We start from the raw sequence: 27,302 nt of genomic DNA on the forward strand, positions 1-27,302 counted from the left end.
TTGACTTCCTCTTAGAAATGGAAAACATGACATACCTTCACTAGTTCTTAGGAGTTTTCTATAAAATATATAATACCTAATATCAAAGTGCTGAAGCTGGTACATTCTTGAGAGTTTTTTAAGTTTTAGGATCAAGTTTTACTTACAAACCCTCCCTCCAATAGCCAAAATCACTATTCTTTTCCTACACCTCTATTGACTTTTACATATTTTATGCCTTTTGTCTTTGAACTGTAAGATGGTAATGAACTAAAATGATGATGTAATAAAGACTGAGAAGACAGCTACTGTAAAATGTATTGGTATGTTTTTAACATTGTTTTCGTGTTGTATGACTAGTTATTCAATTCAACAGTTTTCAGGACAAATAGGAAGGGAAAGTCAGTATTTGTGAAAATAATTTTGAACAGTGAAGCCAGAAGAACCTCTGTTCAACTCATATCTATTCCACTTAAGCATAGACAAAGCTGGAGCAGTAAAATATGCTTAGGAAAGTAAAACACAGAAGTTTGGGGTGAAAGACAACCCCATCTATTATTAATATATGTCATTAGTTCCAAAAGCAATTCTCTACAAGATTTTGTATATTTAACATTTTTTGATATTAGTATTCATCATTACCTACTTATGAATCCCTTTGCAACTTACATCTTGAATGAAGAGTAGTTTGATATAATGAATAGTCTTTGAGAGGATTGGTTAATTTGTCATGGATTTCTTTGGAGTTTTAAAGTATTCAAATATGTTTGTAGTCTATAAGGTTACACAAAGTTAATAAGGCTAACATCTGAAATGGCTTTTTAAATTATGTCAACAGTAATTCTTTTTAAACCATGCTGCTATAGAATCATAGACAAAGCAGAATCTGTGATAAATGTGCTGAAGTTAATAGAAGTTTTCTCACCCAATTTTAAACAAATATTTTTTCTTTCCAGACAGTGCCTCTCAACAGTAATAAAAAAATATGAATTTCACCTGAAATACTTACTGAAAACCCAGGTATTAACATTTGTTACTTCATCTATCAATTCAACAAGAATTTATTAAACATACACTCTTTTTCTAAAACTTTTCAAGTAGCTGAATAAGCAGAAGCTTACACTTGAGCAGTTTCCATCCTGCCATGGCAAAACAGACAAGTAAATAGATGTGCGTGATGAAGTGCCATTGGTACTGTGAAGGACATTTGTGTATATAGGACACGTAAGAGAGGGTTATCAATTTTATTTATTTAATCTGAATGTTGAAAAACAAGTTAGTATGCTAGCCAGATAAGGGGTATGGTGAAGGAAGGTGGGAGTAGGGATAACTTTCAGCAAAGAATAACATGAATAGAAACAGTTAAGAAACAGCTTGGTGTGATTATAAAACTGTATGAAGTTTGGAATGGCTACAATTTGGGTTCAAGGTGAGAGCCTGGAAAGTGACCAGATGGAAGGGGCAAACAGGGGCCATGTTACATAGGATCTTACGGCCATTTTATGGACTATTTAATGATTTCCTAATGTATCAGCTGATAATATGGGGCCATTGAACAGGGCAGTTAAATGGCAGATGGGTGGTTAGAGGATCATTTCATTAGCCCAAAGAGATGATGAGGGCATTGACAAAAGCTATGCTATAGGGAAGGCTAGGAGTGGATGGACTCATAACACATGAAAAATGTGCATTTTACAAGAATTAGTGAAAGACTATGAGTAACAAAGTAACAGGGAGTTTAGAATACCTATAGATTCTTCGCTGCTGACTGACTGCATGGATACATCAATTCACTAGAAGAGTGAAGAGAGGAGAAGCTAGTTTGACAGGGGAAAATGATGGTTTCAGTACAAGACTACTACAATTTGGTCACCAACTTGGTATCCAAGTTGTGGTCACCATTAGGCAGATCATTTCTTATAGCCTGTTCTTCCAGGGAAGGGTTAATCTTCCATCGATAAAACATCATATAATTACAGAAATTTGTACAGGTAAAAGAATATTTTTAAAACAAGTGAGGACTTATTTTTTCCATTAAATAACTGACTCCTTACACATATAATCAGATACAGATCTTAAATAACTATTCCTAAAATTAATGAACAGTAAAGGATCCTGAAAATAATAAGTTGTATTTCTTGATGTGGATTCCAAACTCATATGTGAATTCCATGTAAATATTTAAAGAAATAGTGCTGACAAATACATGATTCATATTCCTTCCCAAAAGGTAATCCTCTCACTCTAATTCCATTTTTTATTTCTTGAGCCTGGCCTGAATCTGGAAGTTTAAAATGTGGAGTGTGAAAAGAATTCACAATCAGATTGTTTTGAGTCTCATAAAAATGTCATAATTAGTATTTCTTTCCACTTGATTCTTCACCTTTATGATAGTTGTTCTTTTCTAGTGCAGAATTTGACACTTGCCAGGTATCCAGGGCAGACTGACTTCTAAATCATTTATGCCTCTTGACTATGTGTAGAGATATTTTTGAGGTTATGGAACCTACTTAAGGATGATTTTTAGTTATCTAAGTGTCTTATGTATCATGGATGGATGTCTTTTTACACACATGTGCATGCACAAATTGTTAAGAATCTGCGACAATTCTTAATTTTCAAACATAAAAGCTCTACTATATTACTCATATATGAAGCCTCCAATATTTTCACTTTGAAAGAAACTATTGACCATTGTAAATTTTTGCAATATGACTTAAAACTTGGCAAAACATCAAGGAAATACTGTCTTCACATTATAACTGGAAAATAGTTACAATCACCCACATTTGAATTATTTTGTAAATAGGCCACAGTGTCTGTGATTTTCCAGAAAAATTCTATCCAGAACAATGAGCTTTTTAAATGAGACTTTTCCTATGACGCATTAATATCTGAGAAGTGAGGACAAACTGTGATATTATCAATTCACAATTTTGCACTTTCTATTTATTTGACAAGGGCTTCATGCAGCATTTCATCAACATCAAAAACATTATCAATTTGAAAAATTGTTTTTTCATATTTTCCAAACTTGGATTATTACACAATTTTGAAAAAATAACAAATTTACAGGATGAATAAATATGACACAAATATTATTGAATAATATGGATAATTTCAATTTCCAAATATTTTCTTTTCTCAGCAATGGTTATTTAACATATTTTAGACTTGACTTACTTCAGATTGGGCATCCTATTATGTTTGTTAAATTGCTAGTTTTTTAAGTAGTTTACATAGAACTTTTTTTCCTTTGGACCATTTTCTCCTCTCTTCTATTCTACTAATACCCTGAAAGGTAAGGAATAATTTTTCTCTTCAGTCTATATTCTCTATTTATCTCTAACATTTCAAAGAAATTAAGAGTAGAAAAAGAGAAAGAATTTTCCCCTAAGGTATTACTTAACACTTACTTAATGCAAATTACTGAACTATTGACTCACTGGATCAAGAGAAACGGAAGTCAGAACTATGCTCTGAAGTTGCTGATGGAAAAGACAGCATATTTACATAAATAATGTACACACAGTGATACATATACAGAGCAAAGCAGTGTAAAACCAGATTCAATCTTGGTAAAATAATCAACTTCTGATTCAAAGTTGTTTCTTTCTAATAGCCCCTAATGTATTGTCTCCAAAAATTTTATTAAGATGCCAAGGACCTTTAGAGACCTTTAGAGAAAGTTAGCGATCCCTACCTCTGATAAGAAACTTATATTAGAATCAAGTAACTGGTAAACTAAGTGTAAACCCGATGGATCTGGATTGAGAAAAATCTGCCATGTTTCAAAATGTGGTTTGGCTTCATGAAATATTTACTGATCTGAAAAGAGCTAAAAACCACCATACCCATTGCCATCTAGCCCCTGATGCAGAGACAGTAACAAATAGATGACCAAAAGAATATAGCATCATCTCTATTTCAGGTGCAAGTAACCCAGGAAAAGGCCGAATAATACTTTACCTCATACTTTCCTCTCCCCAAGATGAAAATCCAACAGTATTTAGCCTCTAGACAGTGGCTCAAAATTCTATATATAAGTGACAGAAAGGGGGTAATATAGGGAGTTCATAATATATATTTAGCTTTATTAAAACTGAAGCTCTCTTAGTAATGAGATCTATTGCTGATTTTCAGAAGTTCCAATTTCAAACTTAATTTAGACAGAGTAGTAGGTAAAGACAGAATTTAGGAACAGAGAATCCAAAGTCAGATAGATGTATATATCAGCCCTCCACCACTATGGACACTTTTATTCAGCCTTCCTAGAGTTCATATTATTCATCACTAGAGTATAATAAAATATAATATTTTAAGATTAATGAAATGATGTAAGTCACATGCTTAATATAATATAGTGACTGGAATATAAAATATGTTCAAGTGAAGATTAGTACAAGTGCTATTTTATTGTTATTAAAGTTTTTAACACTATTAATAAAGCAGATGTATAAGATCCTGAAGAAAAATGTCACAAAACTGATTTGCATTCACACTAGAACATAAAAAGTGGGAAAGGACCAAAAAATCATAATAAGAAAATAGAATAAATGAATAGGTAACAAGGACCAGTTGAAAGGTCACAAAAGGAGAAAGAAAAGGAGACAAAGGAGATAAAGTCAGGTCACAGGGAAAATAAACACAATTGCAGAATTGGAACTTACCTTGGCAAAAATAAAGGCCATACAGAAACTACTAAAAGTAAAACCTATTATGTATAAAACACTCTAGACTTGAAGAAGAAAAAAATGAAAAAGTAAAGCAGACCTTCAATAAGGAAGATAATCACTAGCCAACATAATTTGCATTCCTAGTGAGACAGAAATCACTGAAGGGCTTTGTCAAAGGAATAGCATGATGTGAAATTTTACTTGGGATTTGTACAGTGAATTATGTAATACATGAACATATAATGATGTACATACAAACTAAAGAGTAACAATTAGCAGGCCCTCTATTAAAAGTTAAGGAGCAAAATATTGCTAGTATCTTATGATCCGCCCATGTGCCACTTTGTATTTTCTTCTATATAACAGGTATTCTTTGGTGTAAAGTTTTTTGCAGCTCCACTTTGTCATTTCAGCACCAAAATAAGCACACATTAGCAATATAAAGTTTAGGTTTCCTTTTTAATGTCTACCTATGGAAATCAAACTATGTGTACATTTTGAGCCCTGTATCTTCTACTCAATATTGTTTTTGAGATTTATCCACCTTGTTCCATGTGGGTTTTTTTCATTACTGTATAGTACTCAATTAGACGAGTGAACCTCAGTTTATTTATCTATTTACTGTTGATATATAATTGAGCTAATATCAAGGATTTTCCTGGTATATACAAGGTCATAGACTTACAAGGTATTACCAGACACTTTTCTAAAAGGATCATACACATATCACAATATGTTTTCATTTCCCTGACTATTAACAAATTCATAATTCATTGCTCTTTTTAAATGTAACATCAAACTGTCATCTCTTATAATTCACAAATTCAAATTTTTTCTCCATTCCTTTATCTTTTTCAGGTAGATTCTTGGCAGTTATTTATATACTTACTCTTCCTTTGGTAATGTGTATTGTAATCTTGTGCCAGCTGGTGGCTTGTCTTTCACTTTCATATTGATATCTTATTTATTAAATCAACTTTCTCAAACTTTATATAAAATATACTCATGTTACTGTATAGTTTGTCTAGTTTTGAAAATGCATATACTCTGCCAATTACCCCAGAAATCAAGACATAAAATACTTCCATTACATCAAAAAGTGCCTCTTTGCCATAAATCCCTCCCACCCTAGAAATCATGCAAACATAGCTTGACTTTTTCTAATTGTTGATTTTTTTGTGTTCATCTCTGGTAGAATTTTACCAGAGGTAATAGAACAGAATCCTTACCTTGTTGTTAATCTTAGGGAGAAAGATACAGTCTTTCACCATTGAGAATGACGTTATGTGAAGGTTATGTAGTTAAGATATGAAGTTAGTTCCCCTTTGCCAGTTGAGGAAGTTTTGTTCCACTAATAATCTGCTAAGAGTTTATATCATGAATGAGTGATGAATTTTGTCAAATGATTTTCCTATCTTTATACAAGTTATATAGTGATTCTTAAGTATTCTTTCCAAAATTGAAAAATATCTTTGCATTTATTGGGATAAAACACACTTTGTGAGGATTTAGACCCTTTTCATGTTGGCTTGTTAGCTAATATTTTGTTAAGGATATTTATCTATTTTTATGAGGGGCATTAGTTCATGTTTTTATTTTCTTGTAATGCTGTGGTTTGATTTTGATATTGAAGTAATGCTGGCCTTGTAAAATAAACTGAGAAGTGTTTTCTCTCACTCTGTATTCTGAAAGAATTTGAGTAGATTTGGTTTTACTTCTTCCTTAAATATTTGATAAAACTCACCAATGCTGTATAATCTGTTGAGATCTTTCCTTATAGGAAGGTTTTTAATGATAACTTCAACTTCTTTAATTGACACACAACTACTCAAATTTTAAAGCCATGAATTTCCCTCTAAATTTTAGTGGCACCTCACAAATTTTGATATGTTGACCATTATCTCTTTAAATATCTCTCTGCACCCTTATTTTTCCAGAACTCCAACTATATATGACTTTGTCTTTTTCATGTTCTTCTGTGTGTTCTGATTTTTCTTCCCACTGTTTTCTCTTTTTGTGTTTCAGTTCATTTATTTTGACCTATATTCAGTTCCACTGATACTTTCCTTAGGTGTGTTCAATCTGCTAATGAGCCCCTGGAAGGAATTCTCCATCCATAATGTCATATATATTCTTATATTTCTACCATTCTATTTGACTCTATTGTATCACTTCCATCACTCTGCTGAAATTCTCTGTTTATGCATGTTGTTTTCCACTAGACCCTGTAACATGTTAATTATAGTTATTTTAAAGTATTTGTCTGATTGTTCTAACATCCAAGTAATTTGTGTAGTTTTGTTTCATCTACTGACATCTTTTCTGTATGGATCCTATTTTTGACTGAATGCTAAACATTATGTGCAGAACAGTAGAGACTGAGCTAAATTGTATTCCTACATGAAAACGGGCACTGCTCTTCTTTTATTATGTTATTAGTATGTAGGATTGATACAATCTAGACAACGTGTGAGCTTTATCTGTGTTTTGTGGTTGCTATCATCATCAGTGCCCTTCAGGCTCCAAATGCCTTGGTTATAGCTACTATTGCCTGTCCTAACAATGGGGCCTGTGGTACCAGAGTTTCTGTTTTTTTTCTCAGTGTACCTGCTTCACCCTCTGCTTTCAATAATCCCTGCTTTCCTATGCCAGAGAGACAGTCCCTCCCAATATGTTTCTCTCTCCCCAGGCAGTATTCTGTTCTTGTGTATTACTCAAAATGGGCTCATTTTTATAGTTGGGTAAAGGAAGTTCTGTGCTGTAATGCTCAATGACAGCTTTAGGCATATCGTGTTCTTAAGCCTCAAGACTGGAACTTTCTGAGAATTCCTGCCCTACCACATGACAGTCAAACGATGCTTTGTACCTGCAGTTACTCTTTTACAGGAAAGAGTTTTCTGTTCCTCCTCCCCGTGGTGTCTGAGCTCTGACTGATGTCCATAGAGGATTGACTCAAGATGGGGTTTCCTATCCCTTCCCCAGGAGCAAAAGGTTTTTGCAAAAGGATCATCAGCTAGGTCTACCTCTCCCCCAGAGGCAGGCTGCTTTTCTTTCTCTCCCATTCCACCAAAAGGAAGAGACTTTTTGCGTGGAATCAGGGTAACAGAGAGTTTTCTGCCCCTCCTAGTATGTCATTTTTCTAGTACCATCAACCAGTAGCTTAAGACTATTGCTTCTTATGAGAGAAGGCTCCACAGAAGTGGGCAGGCCTTTGTGCCTGTCCCCACAAACAGCTGTTACATACTGCACCCCTGAATAGGCCTTCAGTTTTCTGCTTGGCCTTTAATATATCCCCTGAACATGTGTCCATGGAAAACAACTTGCATAATGACTGTTTTGGACTTCTAGAAATTCCAAATTGGCATGATAGCTCACGCCTGGCCTTCAAGAATTGGTTAAAATTTTAGCTGATTTATTCTTACCCTCCTGTCTACCTCCTTCTCCTGTGTTCTGCCAAAGGCCAAAGCCTATGTGCTCCATCTCTCTTGGAGGAGCCTATTGATCATACTTCAGTATATCAGTATACTTGATCACCTTGTGACCTCAAATCAGGAAAAAATATGATTTTGTATATTATCTGCCTTTTTTCATTGTTACAATGGGACCAAAGTTCTATATTTTAAACTAAAATGGAACTCCAAAGGCTATTTTAAATATTGAAAGAACAGACAGTTTATAATAACAATAACTACTGAACCTGGAATGAAGATAATTCCAAATTCTCAGTTTGCATCCAAACTCATTAATTGAATTGGAAATTTTCAGTATGTAAACAGAACTAGAAATTCACTAAGGTTTATATAAAACATGGAAAATGACAAGCTGTTACATCACCATTTAAACACGTATTACTTTGGTTTCCATCCACAGCTAAATGGAAGTGGAGAGGGAACCTTAAGCTGTTCTGTTTTGTCTTCCAGAAAGATGCAGAGGAGCAAGGTTTGACACCAGTGTCTTCCAACGTTCAAAATAGTTTTAAGGTATGCTGAATATCTAAAGTATTAGAATGCTGCACCTTCAGAGGCTATGATACATCAAATATTTCCTAAGATGACCTTGGAATACAGCAATAAAATAACATCATAGCATTATTGATCAGTTTTCATTAACCTAAAGAGTTACAGAGTTAAGAAAGAATTTAGATATGGTTTAGTCCAAACTCCCATATAATGCAAACATCTCTTCTAAACATTACTGATTGCTTTCATACTGGTAATCCGGAGAAATTCTCTACTAACAGGGAGATTTTTGAACAAATAATTTTTACAAAGATTTTTCTCATATTGAGCCAAAATGAGTTTTTCTAAATTTATAACCATTTGTTCTAATTTATCATTCCAGAGATACTTACAGTAAACATAATCCCCTTCTTCCTTCAAAAGCCATCAAATACTTGAAAAATTATTATCATGTTTCCCCTTTTTTTTTTTTACAAGCTAAAATTTCCTAGTACTATCTACTACCTTTACTTGTGATCATTAAACTGTAGTGTTAAGGCTCACGTCTCAGCACTCTGTGTGCTCCACCTGTGACTCAAACTTCTTCCCCCATCATCTAAATACTGATGTTCTGAAATGTTACATGCCCAGCTTTCAATTTTGTTCCCCTCCTATTTATATTCTCTTTCTGGACAATTATATTCAATTCTTGGCCAGGTATCTATGAAAATAATGCCCACATATAGATTTGATATTTCTTGAAATCAGGTACTAATCCTATTGTGTTTTATGTTTGTAGAGTCTTGCACATAGTGAATTGGCCATCAAGGATTTGTCCATTTTAGGCTGATTATTCCCTTCTTAGCAGGGTGTGTGTGTGTGTGTGTTTATTTGTGTGTACATGCATGCACATATGTACACGGTTTGAGGTTAGAAAAAATGTTTCTATACCATAGTTTTGCATTTGCTTCTGCCTGGCTCTAAAATAGTCACATTACTTTCGCACAATTTTTAGCACAAATTCCCGCTATCAGTAGAATACATTAACCATACACCCACACGCAATGCAGTTTTTCGGGTCATCGTTTTCAGAACTCAGAGCCCTGTCATGGAGAGAGGCTTCCTTAAAAGTTGTCTTGGTCAGTAGATATTGTTTTTCCTTCTTCCATTTTTGTAGATGACAGTCTATCTGGTGCTAGGGGTTTACTCATGGGTCTCAGCTCCTGATCTAACCCCATACCCTACCTCTACCAACTGATTTATGTCTACGGTTTCAGCACTTGCCCCACTGTGAGCAGTAAACACCACTCTATAAGCCTAAGGGCCTAATTCTAGTCTGATTTTTCCACGAGGCCATTGCAGCATTAAAGCTAAAGCTAATGTTCTGACTTTAAATTATCTCTTCAAGTTTCTGTCAACCAGAAATGTATCCTGTTTTGGTATAAGCTGTGCATTAATATTTTTCTTAAAGTCCTTCTAGTGTTTACAGGAGCCTGTGCTGTGTCTGTGTGTGTCTGTGTGTGTGTGTGTGTGTGTGTGTGTATTTTATCAGTCCAACAGTTGCTGCAGCTAGAACCCCATCACATTTCTCAATATCCCAATATTAGAAGGCTACGTCTACTCAGTTGGAAGGTCAAGCCATGCATATCAAAAACTATATGCACCACAACCCCACCAAAAGCCTTCCCATTTTGCCTGTGTTTCCTGCTATCATTGATGGCACCCTAACTTCTTGGTTTCCCAAGAATGAAATTTTGGAATCATTTAAATTCAGCTGTTGTGTTGGTCCTCACATCCAGTTAATCACCAAGTTATTTTTACTATTGCAATATTTCACAAAACATATTCTAGCAATCTCAGTAATTCATGAATGTAATGAGTAAAATATTTATCTTTCAGAATTTTTGTGAAGATTAAATGAAATAAATAGATCAGACAAGAAGCACTGCATGACTAGAGTAAGAGATGGAATAAATTAGCTACTGAGTGATCCAAGTCAACCCAGCATTTGCACTTTAATTAGTAGTATTTTGTGGATTTCCACAAATTCACGTCTTGTATCTACTTAGAATGTATGAATGAAAACTAAACACAGCACAATACATACCCTTCTCAGTTTTTATGACTTTTAAATTTTCACTTTATTAGCTGTCTGGGTATGAAAATGTCTGTTTTCTCTTACAAATTGAAAAAATTGAGTGAATAGATAAAAATTAGTTAACAAAAATAAAGTAATTAGCTAAGATTTAGCCCTTATTCTCTGTATTTTATCTTACCATTACAATAATCCTAGAATAATTATTGCTCCAATTTTACAGAACAGGAAACTTAGACCCACAGAAGTTAAATGATTTGATCATGGTTACAGGTAAAAATAGAGAAGAATCAGGATTTTAACACATAATCTGACTGTTGAGATGAAAATACAGTCTACTATATTGTTCTGAATGAGTACATTAAAAACATATTAATATGGGTTGCTCTCTTTTGGGAAGTCCAATCTGTCAAGTCCAGTCTCAACTGTGGTACCCAAAATTAAACTCCAGTTCAGATTACATACTTGGAAATTTTGTGGGACTCTCAACTTTTTAGTTATGGAGAGTATATGTCTTTCACTCTAATTTAATGATGAATTAGATCTTTTGGCAGCCATGTCATACTATTGACTCATATTGAATTCACATAAAAATAAAACAACTGATTTCTTTCCATATGAATTACTCATAAATTTTTCTTTTCATTTTATAATTGAATAGTTGTAATTTCTTCATCTGTGAAAGACTTAAAATGAATCCCAACTAAACTACATCTTTTTACTTTCCATCTACAGCAAAATGTGGATAAAATTATTGAAGAAGTTAAAAATATATGCAGTGTTCTAGGGTGTGTGGAGACCAAACAAATTACAGATGCTGTAAATGAATTAAATCTACTTCTTCAGAGAAAAGTAGAGGTAAATATACTCATTTATTACACAGTAATTATTTTAAACCTGAGTTCAATAATTAATTAAGCAGAGTGAAAAACTTTAGACTAACTAGTATGTGTTTGTGTGTGTGTGTATGTATTTCAATCACTTGGGAGTAATGGAAACTTGATACTATTATACCAAAAGGATTTAAAGTAAAAGGAAATTGGTATACCTTTGAAGTTTGTACTACAGTATTCTTTCAAATGAGACTGAAATCAGTCCTACAGTTCTACCTAGATGAAGGTGCCTATAAAATAATATTCATAAACTATTATTCATAGACTATTAATGGCTCTCAGGTGCACCAATACATGCAGGTATAAGTGTCCACACTTGTGAGGACAAACACATATTCAGGAAAGATGAATTTTTGTGATATTTTGTGATTGCAATGCACACTTCTTCTATGATCCCACATCCTGTAATGATTTCCTATTTTTTTCTCAGTAAAAAAAATGAATAATATGTGACTTTTTAAAAAAAAATCAAAAGTCTGATGTAGAATTATTGTGATTTGTGATTATTGCCCAAGAAAAAGAGTAGGAAATCTGGCCATGATAAATCAATTCAATCTTCTTAGTAGTTTAGTAAATGATAAATCAAAAAGATTTGTGCATTGAAATAAAAAATAGTTTCATTTATATATTACTCCATTTAATTTGCTATTTTATTTCAATTCATATTGACAGCAATAACATGAGATTGGTATTTTAATGTTCATTTTATTATTAAAATCTGATGCTTAGAATGCTTGGGTGCAGAGAATTAGATTAGTAAGTGGCAAAATAGAGATTTGAACCCAGGCCTCTATACCCACATCAGTATATGCAAAATTTCATAAGAGAATAATTATATGCATTTCTTATCCACATGAAAAGGATCAGCAGAGATTATATTACCTTGAATATGCCAGTCTTATAATTTCAAAAAGATTACTTAGAAAGTACACAATTATGTAAATCATTGTGTTTATTGTTTCAGATAGGTGATGGAAAAAAATCAGTAATTTCTTAATGTTGGATTTCCTATTTCAGCAATACATTTTTCTGTCTGTGATTTTGATACTAATAATGACTATAGAAATTTAAATACCTTATTTACATTATATGAACACTGACAGTGATGACTCTGAGGAACAATGGAGTCACACCACCAAAACATTTTTAAGATATCATGTATTAAAAACTAAAAGCACAAAGAAATGAAGAAATCAAATTTAAACAATATAATCAATAAATTACAAAATTCAATGTCTGAGATCGATATGTGTTTATTTCCTTAAAGTTTCCCTAATGGGGAAATACCTACTTTTGTGCCTTCTAATTATAGAAGGACTGAAATAACTAGTTTCCAAAACTGTTTCTCTATATAGAAATTAAAATCCACAGTCTTCACAAATGATAAGGTAGGAAATCTGATGTGATAACATTTCACCTGAACATATTTTTCCATTCTGTGTCAGAATGAGAAAACTATAGTATAGACTTGAAAAGCCTATCACCAATATGGTTTGAAAATAAACACTTTATACTCAAAATATTTGGGAATTAAATGGTGCTAAGAAGAACCTTCCAATAGCTGAAATTAAGTCAGGATCAGAAGGTATGAGAATTAACTTACAGCAAGCAAGTAGTTTCTCTTAGATTATCACGTTTTGGAGACATTACAAGCACCTACAACTGATGATAAAATGCAAACAGCTTAGGGTCATGCAAACATGATTTAAATTCAATCTATCACTTTCTAGCTGTCATCATTTGGAAAATAAATTCACATCTCTGATTTCAGTTTTCCTTATCTCTAGAATACAAAAATAAAACATAATTTGCAGGTTTAAAGGGTCCAGGTGTTATTCAAGTCATTAACAGTATTGGAGATAGTGGTGATAGTGCTGGTGGTAGTTTTTCAGAATCTTTCCCACGTGGCCAAGATGAAAATTTTAATTCATACAAGCATACCACTTCGGTCCCCATTATCTCAGGGCCATTGTTTAAGGCAAGCCTCATGACAAATGTGAGCTTTTGCCAGTGGAGTAGACAAGATGTATGCATGTCAACATAAGTCTTTCCATTTGTTAAGACCATTGTTGTTCAATTTTTAAGGACAACACTCAGGAATCAGAAGAAACAAACAACTGATCAAAGAAGGAGGAAAATCAAATTTTAGCATGAAGCACTTTAAGTGATACTAAAGTATGACTAGACATAAAAAGCTTTATCTTTAAAACATTCATTTTTCTGAAACTCCCTGAAAGAACAAAGATTACAATATTCTCAGAAATGTCAAACTTTCAACATGGCTGAAGCCAAATGAATCAAGGAGAAATTGAGTATCTCCTAGGAAAGCTATGAATAATTATAATTCTCAAGGAAAGCTCATATTCACATTTCATATTTCTTATATATTTAGAGTACTAAATCATATGTGATTATTTATGCACAGAAATGAAGAGTTCACAATTATCAGTCTTATTTAAATATATGTCAATGGCCAAAACAGATTGTTCAATTATCTCTTAATAAACAGATTCGTATTCTGAGCACACTTAAAGAATTCACTTATCCTACTTCAATCTTCATTCAAACTTTCTGTTCATTTCTTTTTCCATTCTGTCTTAACTAGGAGCCCACCTATATAAGAATACTGGCACAAAAGTAAGTGCATTTTACAAAATTTATGCAGTCACTGCAGTTAACAAAGCTAACGTAGTTCAGTCTATCCACCCACCACGAACCTACGATTAAAGAAATACTGAGAAATAAGAGTCTTCTGCCAAAAAACTCAAATTTGAGAAGCTTTACTTTTTCTTGGCTGCATTTTTGGTCAACTTGCAAGAGACTGTTTCCTGCCATACAGGAAAGTAGTTAGGTATTCATTAAATATAAGACCTGGCAAGATGAAGAATTATATCACAAATGTGCTTGTACTCCAGTTCATGTTCCCACTCAGCACTGGAAACAATTTTTCATCCTTCAAAATTATATTCCAGAAGTTCACATAATATATTTCCATTAAATGTTCACACAATAAATGATCCACAAAGTGAAAAACAAGGTCTTACACACTGTCCTGTAGGTAGATGTCATGGTGATTTTAAAATACAAGTTAATATTTCATAATAAACTGAATCCAGTCAAGTCAGGCTAACATCTTTAATAGTCTTATTCACCTGGATGGTGTGAAGATCTTATGTGTAGTTGTTAATTCTGTTGGTTGAAACTACTCAGATGAAATATTTTCCCTGAGAGAAATGTTTCTGAAAAGGTGCTTGTGAACAATGTTTTTTAAATGAAATGAAAAGTTGTATATAAATGTAATTCATTTTAAACACAGTAACTGTTCTCTCTCTAAAGAAATATTGCAGCAAATTCTTTGCTATAGGTAAACAATGATTCCCTAATTTATTTGAGAAATTGGGCTTTTCATTAATTGGATTTTCTTAAAACCAAACTTTTTAAAAGTTTGTCAAAGCAAAATTTTTAAAAAATCAGTGTCAATTAAAATAGATCTTATTAGAAAATCAAATTTTCTTTTGGACTGAAACTTTATTTTTAGTGAATATGTGGATCACCTTATACAGTTTTATGACAACAAAGTTATAACCAGCAAATTCTAAAGAACTAAAGTAATTTTAGGCCTCCAACAAAGGTAAACATAAACAAATAAGTAAACAAAACCACCATAAAAATGGATGTGAATTCAAACAAACAAAAATTTCACAGTTCTTTTTTTAAATTTAGAATATGATTTCAAGTGTTACACTGTCAGTTTTTTAAAGACTCCCCTAAAAATAAAGAAATAAATGAAACTATATAGTGAATCTATATGATCTGCCTATCATCCAGCCCTCCTTTTGGTGGGACCCAATGTTTGCATCTGAATGACTGCTAATAATAATAATTAGATGTGCTAAACAGACAGAATTAGAAATGTACTTACATCAGAAGATTAGTCACCACAGTGGACGAGGGACTGAGCTCAGGTGGTATCTGTAGAACTGTTCTAATAATATGAAAAAGGCTGAGCCTATAGAAATTTCTTTTTAAAAAAATCAAATTGTTCATTACAACATTCAGAAGGCTTTTCTTTCATCTTACAATTTAGATTTCCTCTGTTTATTATATATATATATAACCCCGAGAAATACTTTGCCTTTTTATCATGCCAGAGAAATTCCAGCGTTTGGATTTTGGATATTATCAGCTTGACTGTTTTGAGAATTTGTTTTCTGAATAACAAGTATGTCTTTGCACCTATTTTTCTTTTTCAGAATTTTCATCAAAATTCAGAGACTTCAGCAAAAGGTAAAACATGCATGTAGAAATACTTTCTAGAAAAAAGATGCTAGTTATAGAATGCAAATAATATTTTCATTTTTTCATCCAAACCTTATGGTAACACACACACACACTTTTATTGAGGGAAAACTGCCTTGCTAAAATTCTTTTTATTTAAGAAGGTGAGTATTCTGCAAAAGAATGAATATCCACACTCTCTAAACTTTTAGCCTGAGGCTTAAAAAAAAATGGTAAATCAAGAAATCTATAAAAATTAAAGGAATACTGAAAATATCTTTATAACTATTCCAAGAAACTATAGCATTTTATTTTGCTAAATATATTTTGAAGTAAGAAAAGTCAAAAAAGTAGCAGATGTCCTTCTTCAAAGTCACTAATTTCAAATTTAATTTCAAGCTCTATGAAAGACCAATCTAACATAAAAGGTGGGAGGATTAGGAAGAACAGTTAGTGTTCACAGAGGCTCTGAGTCCATAAAACTGCAAGGCACAGGAGGGCTCTGCCTCTATAGAGAAACAGTGGATGTGTGATCATGTGGTGTAAAGCAGAGTCTGGCTTTTGGATACAAGCAGAACTCGTTTTAAATTTCAACTCTGCCACTTTTTGACTGTCATATTAGAGAATTAAACTCCTTGATCCTCAGTTTCCCTGATATGCATAAAAGTATGACAGTATTTAATGTGCATGGTGTGGTTAGGGCTGTTCTTGTTTGCACAGACAAGATGGTATTTGGCTTATGAACACTGAGTTTTTTCAAGGAAACTGATGCACAGGTGTTCAACTAATACCCCTGAATTCAGAGGTGACAGTGAAATGCAAATGATAATCCTGACTTGCCCTCCATACGTGTTTTCAGTAGAAAGTTATAAACATAGAAATATCCTATCAACTCTAATTCTCACCACTGAAAAGAAGACATTTAATTATATTTGAAGAACACCTCCACTTCACTTCACAGAGGAGAATGGGATGTCAGAGGATTTGGAGAAAAAAACCTATGCTAGTGCCAAAATCGCTGTTCCAAGCATTCATAAACTTCCAGAGATGGACACCCCTAACTGGTTAAGTCATAGAAAAAGGAGTGAACATGCTTGGGAATGTTGGAATAAAATTCCCTCATCCCATACTCCTCAGGGGTTGGGAATATGAGAGCCCACAAAACTCAACAATGTTCCCCAAAACTTATCTTCTATGCTAAATCATCAGATTCTAATTAATGCATTTGAATGGAATACATTTGGTCTCTTTTTCTTTACTTCATGATATTGTAACTCTTTTTCCAGAGCAAAATCAGATGTGATAAACATTATTTCTCCTTATTTCACCACCAACCTCAGTATCTTGAGCACTTAATACATTTCTGATGGTATTTGAAATGTATTCTTTATCCACAGTTCTGGAAACAAAGCATAATGCATAAGCACACATTTCCATACTACATCAAAAAAGCAAATTATAACCAAGAATTGTATTTCTGCACAAAAATTATAGGTTGAGTAACTATCCAAATAAGAATCTCCACAAAATGTACTGGGATTTGAATTAATAAGATCCCTGGCCCAGCTTTATGATTTACTTTAGATGTATATTCATTTCCACAAGACAGGGAATTAGTAGCAAGAAGTTTGTGCTCCCCGTTTCAGAGTACCAACAGTACAATCTGGGGACAGAGAAACAAGATATTTCTATAAATTTATAATTCTCTGCCTCCTCTTGTTCAGAAGAATCCCTGTTGGTTGGCCTCCAGAGTTTGATGAGGCCTCTTTAAAGACTATTTTTAGGCTGATTTACTCTTCTGTTTCATTATTTGTTACTGCTAATTTCTCAGAGAATTTTAATTAGAGTTCATTCACTCAGCTTGTCCCCTCAGGCTGTTCCAACGAAAAGGCCCAATTTTAGAAATAACAGCAAATAAGTAAAATTTGGCCATCTTATGAATTTTGTACAAATTTATGAATAACTAAGTGAATAATAGCATATGTTGAACAACAACAAGAAATGTTTAATTATGGACAGAGCTACTGAGGGACAGGATGTGGGCAGAAGATCCATGCTGAAGCTGGCTTCTTTCCTTGAGCATCCAAATGCCTGAGCACTCGAACACTGCAGAGGAAAGAGCTAGTTCTTGACACTAATTTCCTTTCAGAGCAACTAGACACCAGATTGCAAGTTATGTTTCAGAAACCACTTATGAAGGAGTGCATGTGTTTGAATAAACAACACTTTTGGGTGACTTGACCCTGAGCATGGTGGGATCAAATCCATCAAATAAATCTTAAGAACATGAAATCCAAGGATGTGCTGGCTTTACTGTGTCAACACTCCTCAGCGGCCCGGTTTGCCTGCCAGGCTCCTTCGGCCGTGCGAGCAGGGACCCTGTGCCCGGGGATGGCGTCTGGGACCCCACCTGGGACACGGGGTAACCACTGTACCTGGTCAACCTGAAGAAGGGGAACCTGGAATCTGATGGAGAACTGGCTGCAGGCTGGACGTCTCCAAAGTCAGGGCCACATCGAACTCGTGGGGCATTTGCAGAACCATCGGGAAGTTGTCCTGTAAAACGTCGGCTCTCTGCCTTAGGGGGTCAATAAGCTGAACTAGCTGGTCTCCTACTTGCAAGTTTTGGGCTGAAGTTTAACAGAATCGTCCATTCCTCCATGACCCGCAGAGTAGAAACCACCGGCAGCATCAGCGAACACAGGCCAGGCGCCCGCAAGTCTGCAGGGCCGGCGCGGGCCTCGCCGGGCGCGGGAGGCTGTGCAGGGACCCGGAGGCGGTGCCCGAATCCACGCACTTCCGGAAGCACCTGCGGCGGAGGACTCCGCGCCGCCCGACAGGGACGGGCATTTCCGGCGCCCAGCGGAGCGCAGGGCCCGCAGGGAGCCTCTGCGGAAGGCCGCCTCCGCGCGCCGCTCTCCTCAGCCCCCGGGCCCAGCTCCGGAGGGGCTGCCGAGGGCGCGGCAGCTGCCCTCTCCCGGGCTTCGCTGCGGTTACCGGGCGTTCGTCCCGGACCAGGCCCCGGAACGCGGCGCTGGGGCCCGGGCTGGAGAAGGCCCACGTTCGGAGCAGCCTGTTTGTTTCTCAGGGTTCTCTTCCTGGGAGGTTTAAGGAGCAAATATTTCATGACAGGCCTGTGGGGCTTAAGGAGGCCTGTTTGGGGTTTGGACGAGGCCCGACAGATTCTGTCACTCTGGGTGGCGGGGCAGATCTGCGGGTAGCTGGCTGTGTGACACCCCCTGAGGCTCCTTCAGCAAAGCCTGTCCGATTTAGGGGACGCCCAGGGGGCAGCCGGGCTTCCATTCATAATTTGCTTCATGCATTCTTTACATTTCTAAAAACCTTTTTGTCATTTAAATATTTGTCAAAGATTTTCATGTGGGTAAAAAAATAATTTTTGAGCTTTTTATATTCGAGTTCATTACTCATTTAACTCTTAAAACGCTACTATAGTTGAATAGTAGAACAAAAACAATTGCACATATTATGATTGTAGTCCTTCACTCATTCCCTACTGTGTATAAAATGCCCGTGGTGTCATTCACTGGTCCTGTTAAGAGGCCTGACGCTGAATACCACCCCTAAAATGATGTGCATCATCCGCACAAGCTTCTCTATTGCAATGGCCCCAATCTTTCCTGATCTGTATCAAAGTCCACCAGTTCTGCCTGGGCTATCTCATAAGTACCTTCTACTTCTTTTCGGGTACGATTTTTTCCAGGCAGGAGAGTTTACTGGGAAAAAGAAAGCCATTCTCAAGAAAATTTACCTTAAATATAGTAACTAGGCAAGCCTTTTCCTGTGATCTAAGATAAATTGGCATGCCTTCATTTAGCATGCATTTGAATATTGTTAGCTCTGTGTTTAGTCATTTTTCTTCCTTTATGAGAAGTCATTTTTAGGAATAATCAGTAGACTCCCTTTGAATAAATAATGGTAAAATTCCAGTAAGGCTTTGATTTTGGAAAGATTTAGTAAACATCATAAATGTTTCATTTCAGAGTTATTTCAGATCCCAGCCTGGTACTATTACCATTCTCTTTTTATAGCAGCACAATGTGTATGATTACTATTCAGTTAGTGTTAAACATCATAGCTTAATCAAATTTGTTGTGATTAATTCTTTAGATGGGATTTGTTTGAAGTACTTACAGTCATACAGAAAACATCTTCCTTGTCTGAAATTAACTAAACAATCATAAACTACAACGAAAGACATTACAAATTACAGTTGATCAGGATGCCAAATTAATAATCCAAAACTCAATCTAGTGCTCAAAGTCCATGCTTCTAAAATTTCTCCAATGAAGATATGAAAGCTTATTGATTATCTACACTACTGGCAGGTAATCCAGGCTGCATACAGAGACACAGATGGCTAATTGGCCTCATTTGGTAGAGGGTCATTTTAATTAAATTTTATTTAAAATTTATTACAAAAAAATTCAAAGCTGTAATTGAAGGCTTATTATAAATATGGCTCTTCACAGATGACCTGATTTCTATCCTTTTTTCCCCATAGGCTTGATAGACAAAGTCACAGCTGAACTGTCCACATCCATCTACCAGCTAATTGATGTCTACTGCAGCAGCTTTCATGCAGATTTCCAGCCCCTAAATGCACCTGAAAGGATTTCCCGTGTAAATCCTGGGCTCTATTCCCACCTTAACTTCACAGTGTATGCAGTTCACAACATTCCAGAGAACTGGGTATACAGGTGAGTGGTGGTGAGTTTTTCACTGAAGTGTTCATTTTTACATAGCTTCTGTGTATAATGAGTATGATTTGTCTTATTCTTACTTGCAAGATCAAACATTACATACAATTTCGAAATTTTGCCAGCACAGATTTATTCTAATTCTTAAGATCATTTTTAAAAACTTTATCCCTAAGCATGTTCTTTTTCCCTAATTCTTCTCCCATTCTCCACATTTGGAAATAACTGCAGATGGCTAATATGTCATGGAAACAGAAAATGCTCATTCCACTTAGCTATGGCCTTAAAATGTTCTGTGTGAGTTTAAATCACTAATGCCAACAGAACAGAGAGAGAGAGACAGAGACAGAGAGAGAAAGGGAACACATACACACACAGGTAGATGGAGAGTATTTCAAAATAGGGAAAATAAATCACTCTGATCCCCATCCAGTTGTAAGTAGTAGATATTTTGTGAGCTTATTACCTTGATAAAATGGAAATTAGCCAAGAGTTGAGTTACAATAGAAATTAACCACAATGATTCATGGACAAAGTCAGATTTTTAGGTTGACTCTATTATGTACTATTTTATTGAATAACATAATTAGAGTAATATTATAATAATTATTTTAAATTCCTTATGGATTAAATCTATTAGAGAATACTGATTAAATCAATTAAAGTTGATGACACAGTAGTAATTTATTAATGGATGTATTGTACCTACTGTATTTAGCATCTCAATGGAAAGCTAAAAGAATTTCAGTGAAAGAAATAATTTTTATCTTTGTTTATATTTTTGCAAATAACTGAACTGTACAAATATTTACAGTGTTAATTAGAAAGGAAACTTCACCTTTGTATGTAAAAAATACTATCTATCTACATGCATACATATTTCTTTAGAACCTATTCTAGATAATGGATTTTGGGTTATGGGTTAAATAATCGTACTAGATGATTCTTTTATGCTCTTTCTCTTAATTTAAAGGAGAAGTTAAAGGGCTAATTTATAATTTTATAAATTGCTATGTAATGAGTGTTCTCTTATAATTTTTTAACCATTAATATATACTTACCAATTTTAATTCACATGGAAAAACTGTTGTCAAAGAAATAGAGATAAAGCTATGTACATGTGAAGAGCATGCATTTACATGGGATATGACACTTAGTTTTATTAATTTTTTCCTAGTGGTTTTCTAATCTCTTTCATGTCTTTCAACTCTAGTATTTATTGTTTTCTTCCTTCTTTTAATTTTGGGCTTAGTTTGTTCTTCTTCTAATTCCTTGAGAATAAAGTTAGGTCTTTCTTCTAATATAAGTGTTGACTACTATAAATTTTTCTCAACTACTTTTGCTTCATCCCATAAGTTTTGGTATGGAGTGTGTTTATTTTCATTTGTCACAAGATATTTTTTAATTTCCCTTTTAATTTCTTGTGACCCAGTGATTCAAAAGTGTAAATTTCCATATATTTGTGAATTTTCCTATTTTCTTTCTGCTATTTTAGGTTTCATTCCATTGTGATCAGAAAATAATGCTTGGTATGATTTCAGTCTCCTCAAATTTGTTAAGACTTGTTTTGTAACCTAACATGTGACCTATGCTGGAGAATCTCCCGTGTGTTCTTCAGAAGAATGTGTATTCTCCTGCTCTTGGGTAGATTGTTCTGTATATGTCTATTAGGTCCATATGGTCTATAATGTTCAAGCCCTCTTACTTATTGAGCTTCTGTCTGGTTTCTATCCATTGAAATTGAGGTATTGAAATCTACTATTATTAAGTTGCTACCTCTTTCTCCCTTCAGTCTGTCAATGTTTGCTTAATATATTTGCTCCAATTTGGAGTATATATGGTTAAAATTATCATACCATTTTGATGAATTGACCCCTTTATCATACAGAACGACCTCCTTTGTCTTTTGTGATAGCTTTTGATGTCAAGTCTTCTTTGTTTTATATAAGTATGACAGCCCTTGCTCTCTTTCAATTGCCATTTGCATGGGATAGCTTCTTCTGTCCTTTCATTTTCAGCATATGTGTGTTCTTAAATTTGAAGTGAGTCTTATAGAAAGCATATAGTTGGATCTTGCTTTTTCATCCATTCAGCTGTGCTATGTCTTTTGATTGTGGAGTTTAATCCATTTATAAGTAAAGTGATTAATGTTAAGGAAGGACTTACTATTGCCATTTTTTTCATTGTTTTTTGCCTATCTTGTAGGGTTTTTTTGGTCCCTCTTCTCCTGTCTTGCTGTCTTCTGTGTTTTGTTGATTTTGTGTAATGACGTACTTTGATTCCTTTCTATTTTCTGTTATGTATCTTCTATAGGTAGGTTTTTCCTTTGTCGTGACCATGGATCTTACATAAATCATCTTATGTTTTAAAACATTCTGTTTTAAGCAGGTAATGACTCAACTTCAATCACATAAAAAACTCTATACGTTTTACATATTTTTATAGTTACAGTTTTTTTATACTTTGTCCTTTAAATTCTTTACCAGTGTTTGATTCATGCACCACTGTTACAGTATTACAATATTCTGTATTTGTCTATATATTTCCTTTACCAGCAAGATTTATACTATGCTTTCATGTTGCTATCTAGCATCCTTTCATTTTTGACTGGGAGAGTTTTCTTTATCATTTCTTGTAAGTCAGGTCTAGTGATGGTGAACTTCCTGAGCTTTTCTTTATCTGGGAAAGTATATATTTCTCCTTCATTTTTAAAGATAAGTTTTGTCAGATGTTCCTGATGGCCATATATTTTTTCTTTCAGAACTTTAGTATATCATCACACTCCCTCTGGCCTGCAAGGTTTCTGGTTTCTTCTGAGAAATCTGCTGATAAAGTTATGATATCTCTCTTTTATGTAGCAGGTCACTTTCTCTTGCTGCTTTCAAAATTCTTTGTCTTTGACTTTTGGTAATTTGGTTTTAATGTTCTGTAGTGTGGTCATCTTTGGGCTCATCCTACTTTGGCTCACTGGGTTTCTTGAATATGGATGTGCAATTTCTTCTGTACAACAGAGACATTTTCAATCATCATATTTTCATATAAGCTTTCTGACTCAGAATTTCTCTCAATTTCCTCCTCCTGGGACTCATATGTGTATTTGTACAGTCGATGGTGCCTTATAAGTCTTTAGAGTTTCTTTGCTTTTCTTCATTCTATTTCCTTTCTGTTCCCCTGATTGAATTATTTCAAATGACCTGTATTTGAATTCATTGATTCTTTCTTCTTCTTGATCAAGCCTGTTCTTGAATTCCTCTAGAGATTTTTTTCAGTTCAATTACTATATTCTTCAGTTCTGTCTGGCTCTTTTTAATATTTTCTATCTCTTTGTTAATATTCTCATTTTGTTCCTGCATCGTTTTCCTGAGCTTGTTGAGCATTTTGATGATGGTTATTTTGAATTCTCTCTCAGGTAATTCAGATACTTCCATTTCTTTAAGGTTGGTTTCTGGAGGATTCTGTTCCTTCTGTTGGACCATATTTCCCTCTTTCTTTGTTTGCTTTGTAGCTTTGTATTGAGATCTGTATATTTGAAAAAATAGCCCCATCTCCCAGTCCTTATGGATTGCTTTCATACAGGGAAAGAATGTCACCAATCAGTCCAGCTAGAGATTCTGGGGCCTTTTAAATGTTTGCTGTGGGTTCATCTTCTCTGGACTTATGTATATAAATTCCCAGTTCAGAGGTTTTCCTTCTTTCTTTAGGAGCTCATATTTTTTTGTTCCTCTTGTGTCTGCCTGTGGTGCTGCAAGTTCTCTGGCACTGCCACAAGCTGCCCAGCTCTGTTTTTGTTCTCACTTGCTCCCAGGCATCCAGAGTATGCCAGGTCCCATCAGTGTACTGAGTCAGGTGAGACAGAAACCCATCCCTCATACAGCCCCCTGGAAAAGACAGGATATTAGATGAACAGTACACTGTTCCCCCTCCCCTGCCAATGAAGAGGCCACCAACCTGTATCAGCCTCTGCCTGTGTCCCACAGATCCTCTGGAGCAGCATCAAGGTTCCCAGCCCTTTTTTATTCTCAGCAGTCCGAGATCCCCAGGCAACTAGAATATATCAGATCCTGTCAGCTGAGACAGACAGAACAGAAATCAGTCCATTAGACACCCCCCAGAAAAAGCTGGAACTTAAACACATATTCTAATTCTTTCTCTCCCTGGAGAGAAGCCAGGAATTGTGTTTTTTTCTTGTTCATTTTACAGTGAGATGGGGCTGAGAACAGTGGTGAGTGAGTTTGTGCTAGTTCAAACCATTGCCCCCAGCCTGCAACCCATTCCTATGCAGCACTTGGCTTCAGGCAAGATAGAAACAAATCCCTTGGATATCCCCCTAAAAAGTCTAAATGCTGGACATGTTCTAGTGTTCTCTCTCTCCCACCCCAGGGAAAAGCTAGGATTTGGGAATTTCCTCAAAATTGGGATCACATGGCACTCTGTGGGCGGGGAGGGTGGGGACTTTGGAAGATGAGGGACATAAATTTTCGTACTGATTCCTATGTGGCTGATTACATTTTCTTGAGGTGCAGGAGCCTCTTGTTCTGGATTTTTCACAAAGGGATCTGAGTATTGTTGAGTTGGTATCACCATGTGGGAAGGAGCATCTAGGGCCTCATGTTCTGCCATCTTGTTAAAGGCACCCAACATAAATTCTTAAACTAATTTTTAAAGCACACTTTATACAAGCAAACTTCAGTTTGTCATTTGACTGTTAGCAATAAATATAATTGACCTATATAGAAAGCTGGTTCCTTTACAGTGTTCAGTTTATTGAATCAGTATTGTTTCTTTTTAGCTATAAAGCATTTTCTTTTTCCTGTTGGCTTACATATGCTGGAAAGAAGCTTTGCCAAGTAAGAAACTTCAGAAATATTCCAGCAAAAAAATCATTTTTTTTCTTGGTCAACTGGAATGAAACGTAAGTTTAATCTTTATTCTGGCAATGTCATTTATCTAATAAAGATCAGGGTTTTTTAAGTGAAGGATGTGATTTTTTTTAAATGTTGCCAGTTGGTTTGATTCAGTTATGTGATAAATATGCTCATGCTAATAGATAAGTGACCATTCAGTTCAACAGATTAAAACTGCATGTAAAAACTTACATATATATCCAATCCACATTATGAGATTAATCAGAGAGAAATTGGAAAAAGGAGAATAATTAATCATTCATAGACTGTGAATATAAGGAATATCCTCTATTTGGGAGTTGGGGAGGAAGATTCCTGATATAGCAAAGAAGAAAGAAATCACTGAGTAGCATATGTAATCTGCATTTTCCCAAAAAAGCCAATTATAAATTTATGTAATCAGTCAAGTTTTTGAAAATAATTATCTATGTGTTGTGTATAGAATGCCACCTAATTTGGGGTGACTGGGTGTTACGTCCTCATTTTATAGAGATGTATTAAATCATGAAGGAAAAGTACCTCCTTGATACTATTCATGGCTTTCTCTTTTTCTCTGTACCCTCCCTCCCTACCTAAAGCCCTTGCATTACTCAGAATCCCAAAAGGCTGTAGGCCCCATCTCTGGCCTTTTCGTGGTTACTACTGCTTTTCCTTGCTGTTCCTATGACACTACTCCACTGACTTTCAGTCATCTCTTTGGGTGGTCCACTGTTTCACCGAGAGCCAGTTTTCTTCCCACCTCAAGTAGAAGAAAACTCCCCAGCCCACTTTCCATCAGACTTTTACAAAGTCTGGCTTTCTTGGGAGATGATTTGTCTCTAAATATTGTGCTTTCCACTGATAAATATGTGCCAAAGTTTCTCAGAGTCCAAAGATAGTGTTAGCACAATTTATACCACTCTTAGTGTTACCACAATCCATGGAGACATGTCCTGAGACATGATATATGGCCTCCAATTTTTATACTCCATGGTTCCTCCTATCCCAATGAAAATCCTCCTTCTTCTAGACTGTGACAATTTTTATCTTCCCTTCTTTGGTTAAGGTTTTACTTCCTTTGTCCAAAGCCTTGACCTTCAGTTACAAATCCCCTTCCATTGCACAGAATCAGTTCTGCTTGTAATATTCCTCAGTGACTCCCCAATTCTGGTGAGGTAAAATATAAATCACTTAGCACAGCACACCAGGCCCTTTGCAGCTTGGCCCTTAACTATCTCTGCACCTTCATCTCTGAAGTTAGTTCCACCGCCTGCCCCACACCCAGCCTTTCTGCACCGAGTCTACTTACCCTATGAACTGAGAAGTCAAGCCTCTGCCAGGGGTCCTCCGTCTATCAGGAATACAGTGCCTTTAATGCCCACCTTGAGAACACCTAATCATCACTCAAGACACTCTTCTTCTACCTTCTCTATAAACACTTTCCTGTATCATTAGAAAAAAATTGGCCACTTTCTTTTGTTGCTTGGTCTGAACCTCAAACTACTCTCTCTAGTCCCTTCCTAAATGTGTTCATTTATATTTCTTTAGCTTCTGTCAAATGATGCATAGATTTTTTTTTTGTTTCTGTTTGTTTTTAAATTTTTTCAGCCTGTTCCCACCAGCTAAAATAGCATCAGATAGATTTAAGAGTCTACTAAGAGTTGATGGGCAAATTAATTAATTTTTTGTAGTAATTGATTCTTTAAAAATGTTACTGACCTCCTTGATCACTAAAAGTATTCTTCTAATTTAATGAAAACTTATTCCTGATTCCTTAACAAAAATATCGATCATTTTCAGCTGACAGATATGTGCCATTATTTAAACAATTTGAGAAAAAAA

General features: G+C 35.1%; 1 protein-coding gene across 9 annotated transcripts in view; it reads left to right on the forward strand.

Moving 5' to 3' along the window:
• PIK3C2G (phosphatidylinositol-4-phosphate 3-kinase catalytic subunit type 2 gamma) overlaps nt 1-27,302 on the forward strand; it is a 378,973-nt gene that overhangs the window by 86,740 nt on the left and 264,931 nt on the right. For 5 of the 9 annotated variants that reach the window (XR_008993799.1, XM_057492030.1, XM_057492029.1 and 2 more), the window contains 6 exons: nt 936-999; nt 8,576-8,635; nt 11,424-11,546; nt 15,835-15,868; nt 20,382-20,577; nt 25,367-25,489. Coding sequence is in view for 7 of the 9 variants with exons in the window: in XM_057492030.1 (XP_057348013.1) it covers nt 936-999; nt 8,576-8,635; nt 11,424-11,546; nt 15,835-15,868; nt 20,382-20,577; nt 25,367-25,489 (600 nt within the window). In the remaining 2 variants the exon portion in view is untranslated. Of the gene's footprint in view, nt 1-935; nt 1,000-7,605; nt 7,755-8,575; nt 8,636-11,423; nt 11,547-15,834; nt 15,869-20,381; nt 20,578-25,366; nt 25,490-27,302 lie in introns of those variants that run through there. The other 4 variants (XM_057492035.1, XM_057492032.1, XM_057492031.1 and 1 more) reach the window with 4 other exon arrangements.

This window comes from Manis pentadactyla, chromosome 14, assembly GCF_030020395.1.
Source record: "Manis pentadactyla isolate mManPen7 chromosome 14, mManPen7.hap1, whole genome shotgun sequence".
Taxonomy (NCBI): domain Eukaryota; kingdom Metazoa; phylum Chordata; class Mammalia; order Pholidota; family Manidae; genus Manis; species Manis pentadactyla.